This window comes from Cibotium barometz, chromosome 6 (assembly GCF_041138505.1).
Source record: "Cibotium barometz isolate CiBa-2024 chromosome 6, ASM4113850v1, whole genome shotgun sequence".
NCBI lineage: Eukaryota > Viridiplantae > Streptophyta > Polypodiopsida > Cyatheales > Cibotiaceae > Cibotium > Cibotium barometz.
This window is the reverse complement of record NC_141051.1, coordinates 41,008,429-41,018,534: the sequence shown is the minus strand read 5'-3', so window position 1 is coordinate 41,018,534 and position 10,106 is coordinate 41,008,429. Positions and strand designations below refer to the sequence as shown.

The window sequence follows — 10,106 nt, the reverse complement described above, 5'->3', positions numbered from 1 at the left end:
TACCACTTGGTAGCAAGAATCCATAGGTCCTCTTCGTCTAGCAAGAAAAGGTAAGTAGCTTCTCCTCTTCATAGAAAAGCTAAGTAGCTTCATCCTTCATCCATTGAAGTACTTCTTGGTCCGTGTGGCTAATCTTTTCTTTGTACCTTAACACAAAGTAGAAACTCAAAGATTTGGCCACAATGTGCTTCTTTTGAACTTTATAATAAACCTTATGCATGTGGGGTTTGTGTTATTTCTTAGAAGAAAGTGTTAAATTGTAGACTTATAGACCATTTAAAGGTCCTTATATTTGTGTTGTTGCTAAGAAGAAAGAGTTAAATTGTAGACTTATAGACCACTTAAAGGTCCTTATGTTTTCTTATAATTTTAATGCTATTTTTCAATATGAGAGTTCATGAATTAATCTTTAAAATGACCCAAAATCATAATTACCAAAAATTTCACATCAAGTGTTCAATGTTATTAATCTTTAAATGACACAATCAAGGATTTAATATTGGCATAATCACCTAAAATATTTTCACATCATAAATTGTGCGAATAAACGCAATGATGCAATCAATGTGATGAGCAAATCAAAAGCTTTCAAAAAGTCTTGCAAAGAAGTGTGCTAATATATGTACATAAAAACCTAGAGTATGTAATATCATGAGACGTATTTGTAAATCTATTCTATTGACTTGGTTATCCCTCAATGAATTGCAAGTGGTGGGTCGGCTCTTCAAAGTGACTTTTCTTTTTGGGGAAAATCAAGATTCCAATAAATGCATAGGATAGTTCAATTTTCAATAAAAGCCACTTTTGAGGTGTCTTTTTGACCTAGCCACCACTATTTAAAGCTTATAAATTGATGTGTTTTTGTTAATGGTTCTGAGTTTGTCATTGTCACTAACACTGTAAACACGTCTCTCACTTTGGCATCACTTTATATCGTTTTTGGGGATGGAGAAATAGAAGAGCCTAAGCAACTACGCTAGTGGTGGGGTAAATATATTGATGCTTTATCTAGGTTAGTAGTAGTGAATTTAAATGAGGTGATGTTAGTAGTTAATAACTAGTAAGTGGTGGCATCTAAAAGGTAGGAGACTTTTTTTCTTTTTTTTGGGTGGGGTGCATAAATAAAAACCAACCTTGTGAAATATCAACTAAGGGGGTGAAGTGATAGCTAGATTTATAAGTTTTGGAGTTGAAAGTTGGTGATAAGCTCATAATGTGGTTAAGTGCATGTGATCTATCACAGGAACATCCGAGCTCACTGCCGAATGGCGCCAAATTAACAACGAGCAAAGAGCCTGAGTTTGGAGGACAAGTTTGGCATAGCAAAGGGAGTTGCCCACTTGCCACGGTTCCCATCCGCAGGCTCTCGCTCTCAGATATACTTGCAGAAATGAGGTCCGGCCATGAGAACCATACGCAAAAGACCAACTTTCTCGACCACCACCTTTACTCTAATGCGGGTCATGAGGTAACTAACAAGACTGACTGCATGCATATATGGCCTCCTCCAACAAAGGACGTCTATGGAAGCTCCGTGACTTTCAATGCATGGAAGCCTTTCGTGGAAGTGTATCAAGAGATGAGCGTTGCACAGCTGTGGCTCACAGCTGGTCAGTACGAGGGCACAGATCTAAACACCATTGAAACAGGATGGATGGTAAGGATATGTTGCACACATGAAAATTCGAGCTCAAATAATTGAACTGCTTTGCAATATTGAGAGCGTGTAAACTTGATTGGAAGTGTGTGTTAATACAATATAATTGCCTTGGATTAAGCTTACCTTGCTTTGGTGTGCAAGAAAGGAAAGCCTACTAACAAATCGTGTATTTGTGATAATAGGTTCAACCTAATGTATATGGAGACTTCAACCCTCGTTTATTCACCTATTGGACAGTAAGATTTCTCCCTCCCCCTTCCTTCCCACTTTCACCGTTATTTGCTTTCCTTATGAGTCTTGCCGGAACTCTAAGTTGAATTGTTTGAGGACCCTCAGCAAATGAGGTGGAGGCTTCTTTCTTTTCCTCATGAGCCTTAGCATACAATCTAAGGTGACTTGTTTGAGGACCCTAAACATATATATGGTAGAGGCTCTCGCAACCGTTACAAAATAGGTGCTTCATCTCAAGCTCAGATTCCAACCAATATAGCTTCATCCAGAGCACCCGTTACAAAATAGGGCGTGAGGTTGCACTGGGATAGTGCACTAAATTATGTTTGATCTAAATAAATCACAAGCTACATCTCAATAATGCACTAAATTATGTTTGATGTATTCATATTTGAGAATGTTTCTACTAATGAGATCTTATTAATGTTTCCTGAATTGGAGCAGAACGCATTCTATACGACTGGATGTTTTGATCTGCGGTGCCCTGGCTTTGTACAAACTAGCAACACGATACTCGTGGGAGGGGTCATAACTCCCCTCTCTGTCTATAAAGGCGAGCAATTCGACATTGACATCCTCGTGTGGAAGGTATAATACGCGCAGTCTCATCTACTCTCTCTCTAGATTCAAAGTATGAGAGGCTCATTGCTATCAGAGCTTATATTGTTATGGTTCTCATCACAAGCTTCTGTACATGATGGACAGGATGCTACAACGGGAAATTGGTGGTTGCGCTATCATAATACGAATGTAGGCTACTGGCCATCATCCTTGTTCCCACATCTCTCGCAGTCTGCACAAGTTCTTCAGTGGGGGGGAGAGATCATCAACACGAGGCCCAATGGGCAACACACGGCCACGCAAATGGGGAGTGGCCACTTTGCAGAAGAGGAGTGGCAAGCAGCATGCTTTGCAAAGGAGCTCCAGTGGGTGAATGGTGATAACGATATACAGGGGGTTTCCGCGCATGACTTGATGCTCACCACCACCGACTCTGATTGCTACCACCTCCTACGACAACTGGGGAACCGCCATCTTCTTCGGAGGGCCTGGAAGAAATCCCAAATGCCCTTAATCAAACGCACGGCCTTGGCGTATTATGTTAAAAATCAATAAGCGTCATACTATGAAGTTTGAGTTTATTTGAAATTATCAATAACCTTTTTTGTCAATAAGCGTCATACTATGAAGTTTGAGTTTATTTGAAATTATCGCCAGTTTAAGCACTCGTAATAAGTACATGTCGGCAAAATCGTATATAAAAGTGTGGGATATCCTTGTTTTTTTTTAAATGTTAGTATAATTTTATAAAGGCGGGAGAACTGCACACAGAACAATACTAGCTTACTTCGAGGACCCTTAGCACGAGATCTCTAAATAAGCCAAAAAGAGGATCTAAGTGATTTTTTTTTGGGGTAATGAAAGAATAAAATAAAATTTGTAACTATTCATCTTATTCAAGGTCCATGGCTCCAACTGCATTTGTGGGGTATGAATGTTATGTTTCTCACCATCTTTATCATTATTTGCTTTGAAATGCAACTTCTGTTATGTACCACCATTTTGGGTTCAGAAAAGCAATACCATAGACTCGGAAGGGGAAAAATTAATTTTAATAGTATCCAATTTTAAAACATTGCAAGCTCACATTGTTGTGGTAGTACAAATGTATCGCGAAGATCTACCCATAATTTTGATGAGTTTATAGTAAAGAATCCACTTTTACTATTCTCACAATTGCATTAGGACCATTGTAGACTACTTTGAACCATTGCACATCAAGAATGAACATTCAAATTACCTAAATCCTACGTTTATGATATCTTGTATAGTTTCACAATAATCGAGAATAAGAAGATTTGTATCACTTGTTCTGCTTCTCTTATCTATATGCTCCACATGAAAGTGATGACCATGCGGCCATAATGCTTAAATTTAACGATACTATAGCAATTTTACTATCATTAATATGTTAAGAAAAGCTATTATTAATATGCCAAGAACAACAAAACATTTCTTCAAATGGGACATGTACTTGCTTACATGCCAATTGCATCCTTTGGCAAACTCCATCTCTCTCTCATTGAATCCTTTACAATTATCCCTTGATTGCCTAAGAGTATCTTCTAGCCACCTAAGTGATATATTATTGAGGAGAAGTGCGAGCTCTGGTGGGTATGGAAGATCCTTATGAAACTTCTTCTAGCATTTGTTCTTTCCACTTATCCCCCTTTGTACCTATTAATCCACTTTTTTCATTTTGGAAGGATTTAAGATACATAACTTGTTTACCGTTTCTTGTAATAATTCATTCATCTTATGAGTGATCCCATTTTGTTATGGAACCTCTTCAACTACTTGCTTATAATCTTTTTTGTGACAAAGTCAAGCCTTATGAGGATCTATTTGGCTAAGAAACTCTGAGATATTTACCATGATTCTTGATGTTGTGAGGCTCCAATTTACTTGTTGATGGAAACTGCATTTAACCTTAGTTAGAGAAGAAATAAAGAAAAACTAAATAAGAAAAGGTTTCAATAAATTTGAAGCCTCTTCATACACAAGACCATGTGCAATCTCCACATAAAGATCAAAATAAAACACACCGTCATCATCTAGCAACATCATATAGCATCATTGTGATATAAAACAACAACTTTAAACCATAAAAGTGAAATGATTCAAATCATACACAAGACATACTTCTCATTCTTAAATGCATCCATTATCACATGGTTTCTTATAGAAGACGAGTTCATTCTCTACAAGAGCTAAATTCGCTTGACCACCCTTGAGCTCCAGACAACCAAAAACTCCATGCAATGGAGAGCTAAGAAGTTGTAGATCTTAAGTGTGCATTAGTACACTTAGGACCAGTGAGTCCTGCAGTTCTCACCTAGGTCTCCCATCATAATGGTAACCTATCTCACTATGCAAAGTGGGCTTCCATAGAAGCATGTGTTCTACCATAGTAGAGAGCTCATAAACCACCATAGTGGATTAACAATATGCAAGCTGACTGCATAGAGATTTTTAGATGCAATTACAATGCTTCATATAAGTTTATATCATACTAAGAAAAACCCATAAAAAAAATATCAAAATAATCAAAGGACATGTACGTCTCTAGTCCAATAATGCAATGAATTTTGTCAAAACCAACCCAATTTCCTTCCATATGCATAGTGGCTAGTTCATTCTAGCTTTGAATTCTTCTTGTCCTTTTCCTTTCGAATATAAGAACTCTATTCCCTAACCTTCAAGCTCTTCTTGGTTTAGCTTACGTTATCTTTTAGGGTAATCTCCTCTCATGAGTAAAGACTGACTTTGATTTTCCTCATTATCATGGATTTGGAGTGGTGCACACTCTTCTTCATATGTATGGAATTTCATCCCACACATCATGTCACTAGGGCAACTCATCATGTTCAGATACTCTTTAGTCCCCCTCTTTTACTTAGGGCTTGCCTTGCTCTGGGTCTTTAAATCCACTTCCATAATATAACTTCACCAAGCATATAACTTTAAGGACTTGATATTACATTCTAAGCTTTCTTGATCCCACTTGACTAGGTTCACAAGGTTCACTTTAATTCCAATACTTAATTCTACTTATTATGAAGTTTTTATAGCATTTACAAGTCCCTTGAATTCATGAATGCATCCCCTTATCAACCCTTTAAATATCCCAAGAACGTATACTCATAATGTTTCCTAGAACTATAAATATGTCCTCTAAATTCCCTCTTTCATTTACATGCAAGTAAAGTTTGAATAATCCTTCACTAATCCTTATAAAGGCTTAAACCTTGTTCAATTTAAGCTCCTAGAATCACTCTTAAAAGAAATCTCCTCTCAACATGCAAGATAAGTCAAAAGATATAGCTTCAATAATTATCTCAGTGTAGCATGATTGGACCCTTCCTAATCTCTAATTTTATAGCTTGATCTGTGTAAATTTTTAGTTAAATAAACATTTCATATGTTCCTCCTAAGTCCCATGGTAATCCCCAAAAGACAGGGTCAAAAAGTCATTCTTCTAGCTATGATATTCATCATATGGTGTGTGTGTTTAAGTTTCTATACTTCACAACAAGAGACCCACCTTTTTCCCTTTTTCTCCCAACATGAAAAATGCCCCTGTTAGCTTAAGGTTCCCATGTCCTTTATTATCACACATACTTTCGACACAACTCCCAAAACCACTACACATAAAAAAACTGGAAAACATTCTACCCTCAACTCCTAAGAGAGAGGGAGGGTGTTCCTCTCCACACTTCATGATGGTAGACATGTGGGCCTCTTAGGCATTGTGTACACATACATGTGCTACCACCTTTCCTTGACTTGTGCACTATCGTGGCCTTGATTTTTGGATGCTTCTTGGGATTCCATTGCCTTGTAATTGGTGCTCTTGGTTCTCTTGGTTGGCAAGTTTGGTTACCTTCTAGGTGGACTCTCTAGGCTTGGTGATTGTGGTGATTTATTCTCCCAATTCTTTTACCAGGAAATTTCCCACAAAATCTTAGTAGCATCTCCCCCCTTATTTAAAAAAATATTGCCCCCTCTATCGAGTGTAGCTCTTCATGATTAAATAAGAAAAATTACCCCCTCTATCAAGTGTAGCCCCTCATGATTAAATAAGGGTTTTATTTTTTGATGATCTTTTATGGCGAGCTTATAAGGTCATTGGACATGTTTCATTTGATTTTAGTATAAACATGACCATATTCAGGATGAGTTTTCATCAAGTTATGGCCAATTTAGGTTTTGGGCCTAGGGGCCTCCACAAACCCGACAAGGCACCCATAATGGTGGTACTGACTTGTCAAGCCCCCAAGCCCAAAACTTAAAATAGCCATAACTTGCTCAAAACTCATCGAAATATGGTCATGTTTATACTCAAATTGAGTGGGATGGCAATAACTTGCTCAAAACTCATCAGAATATGGTCATGTTTATACGCAAATCAACTTGAATATGGTCAAGTTATGATAAGTATGAAAGTATGTTATAAAAATATTTGAATGCAAGTTATGTGTAGTATAATTTATGGGGTGTTTTAAAGAAAGAACTTTTGTCTAGGTCCTAGTAGGGAAACCTAATTTGAATAGTCTATATGGCCAAAGACTATTGGCTATAGTAGCACCGAGCCCACATGTGTAAATGTCGCAAGACCAAATCTATATTGTTTTCAAGTCTTGGGCGATTGGGGGATAGCATAATGGTTAGTGTAGATGATTGCTTTATGTGAGGCTTAATTCCTATTTGGGGCCATATAAGTGTGTAGGTCACGCACATTAATCATTAGTATACCACAAGTCACTACTTTTCTGTAAACCATGGTTTATAATATCCTTGTGGGCTTGGAATTGTATTGTTTTCAATTGGGGGATAGCCCAATGGTTAGTTTAGATGAGTGCTATGCATAAGGCTCTATTCTTATTTGGGACCATATTATTAACCAATAGTGTGTAGGTGCACATTAATCATTAGTATACCACGAGGCACTCATTTATTGTAAACCAATATGGTTTACAATATTTTTGTGGGCTTGAGAATTTTCAAGAGCCAACACTAGTGCAAAAAGTGTTCTCCCATCACTAAGAAAAAATGTGAACAAATGTCCAATATATCGTTAACCATTCTTCAATGTAGGCGAGCACATTTTCATTCTTTAATAAAGACTTTGGTATACCGTTCGTGCACTTGGCAACATCCCCCACACAAAATCTAGAATGAGCACACCGACATTTATGCTAAGCCCCTTTTAAAAAAAAAACACCATGTAATGTGTATTTCACCGTGATTTACAAGAGTACCCTCGGGGGGACATTTATATAGTGTAAAGGCCCTAAGATTTCTCAATTTTATGCGCCGATAGTTAGTAGTACCGACGCGCAGTCCGAATCTATACAAGGTTTCTAAGACACTGGACAATAGTATGACGGTGGTGATGAGAATAAGGCAAGGTTTATATTATAGACACTGCACAATAATACGACGGTGATGATGACTGTGCGAGGGCGCAATGACAGACATCTATCGGCCAGCGACGTCCTCTTGAGCATTTTAGTATTGTCTAGTTTCTTCGTGCATGTTGTTCGAGGAAGAAATCTTACAGCCGATCAAGTAAGAGACTCGCTAAGTGGGTACACCAGGGAGGATGTCGCCAAAGCGCATCTGCAACTACGAGAGCATATCAAACCATCGGTTCGAAGCAGTAATTAATTAGGTCAATGCAGTAATTAATTATATCATTAATTAGGTCAATGCAGTAATTAATATAGATCAAATCATCAATTACTTTGATTCGGTGCGTTTATTGATCATATAAACGTCGATGCATGTTATGTTGTCTTGTGAACCCTACAGAGTCCCGATGGAGACATCATTGATTGCGTGTTGCGGGAGAAGCAGCCTGCGTTAGATCACCCGTTGTTAAGAAACCATACTATCCAGGTCAATTATTCTCTCTCTTTTTAGCTAGCTAAGCACCTTAGATTCAATCATGCGTAATGTTAAAAGCTCCTTAAGATTTAGTATATCGACATATTATTAGGTTAACAGGAATTCCCGAGCTTTTCTCCCGATGCAATTAAACGCAATCCACATATTATTAGGTTAACAGAGATTGCTGCATATACTAACAGGAATTCCCGAGCTCTACTCCCGATGGAATTAAACGCAATCCTGAGATGGATAATTATCCGCCAGTTTTGATCGCGGGTGCGCAACTTTGGAACCGTGGCCATACGAAGACCTTCTTTGCTGTATATTCTCAAGTCCCGTAGAGTCGTGCATTGTAAGCAGAAGCGCTTCTCACGAGATTTTACAGGAAACATCGAGGTAAGTTAAATAATCAAATCTCGTGCTTGATTAATTTCAAGTCGATTAGGATAATGATTGAGTCCAGCTTAAGCCCTTAATTTGCAGTTTGCCCCAACCCATATTTGGAGCCTCCGCATCACTCAACATATGGAATCCTCACGTTGAGAATATAGCTTCTGAGATGAGCGCGGTCGACGTGTGGCTGACTGCTGGATCCGCCTTAGACAACACCCTCAACACGGTCGAAGCTGGATGGTCGGTAAGCTCACTAGCCTCAAACCTTTGTATACATATTGAGAGCTTCAGGGGGTCCCTAATTAACATCTAATGTGATTTCTTATCCCCTAAACATCTAACATCAAATCTAAAAATTAGTGTACTAATAAGCTGTGGAACAGTTCTTATAAGACATTATTCTAACACTTCTCCATGTTAGGTGAACCTTGAGCTCTATGGCGATAACCACACCCGCCTTTCCACCTACTGGACGGTGAGTTATAAATCTTTGATCGGATCAAGTGATTCAAAATCCTCACGTACAAGAATTGCTTCCTTCTCATGTTTCGTTTCACTTCACATGCATGCAGAAGAACTTCTATGTAAACACAGGATGTTTTGATCTCACATGCCCAGGCTTCGTCCATGTGGCATTTCAAATTGCCATAGGTGCAACCATATTCCCTACTTCTACCAATAAAGGCCATCTAGTTGATGTCCCTTTTCGTATTTGGCAAGTGAGGTTATTGATAAATCAATCAAATTGGATTCTCCTTGAGATAAATGTCGAGCCATACTGCATTTTTTTATGCACAGTACACATTTGGATATGTTGAGCTCATTGACTGATAACTCATTGTGATATATGCCTATGCTGACGTTGTTTGTAGGATCTTGTAACTCATAATTGGTGGCTAGCATATGGCACAGTTGATGTGGGATATTGCCCATCAGAATTGTTTACAAATCTAGCACAATATGCAGACACAGCTAGTATTGGAGGATCGGTGATCAACTCGAAAGTTGGAGGAGTACATACTACTACTGAGATGGGCAATGGAAACTTTCCTAGCGAGGGTGTGGATGTTGCAGCTACTTAGGCCCACTCCCTGCAGGTGATGACTTCACCAAATATACTCACAGATGTAGGTGCAAGTGATGTCGTGCTCGTCACTTCCGACCCTTACTGCTACAATATACAAACTACCACTCATGCTACTATGGGCACCACGGTAGTCCTCGGAGGGCCGGCACATGGCCCTGGTTGTCCATGATCCTCACTTCATGCCCTCTAGTTCTACATAAACCCATATCGTGCACAATAGCTCATGCATTAACATCCCATGGTGGGAGTTGCATCATGGGAAGGACACTGATATTTTTGGAT

The 10,106-nt window shown here is 38.5% G+C and overlaps 1 protein-coding gene across 1 annotated transcript; it reads left to right on the top strand.

Annotated features, from left to right (window-relative positions):
- The first annotated feature begins 1,213 nt into the window (after positions 1-1,213).
- Positions 1,214-9,819, top strand: LOC147637746 (protein neprosin-like). Its single transcript, XM_086799025.1, has 7 exons — positions 1,214-1,657; positions 1,843-1,896; positions 2,333-2,479; positions 2,597-2,848; positions 9,159-9,212; positions 9,310-9,456; positions 9,610-9,819. The coding sequence occupies exons 1-7, from the start codon at positions 1,214-1,216 to the stop codon at positions 9,817-9,819; spliced, it is 1,308 nt and encodes a 435-aa protein (XP_086655151.1).
- The last annotated feature ends 287 nt before the right edge of the window (positions 9,820-10,106 follow it).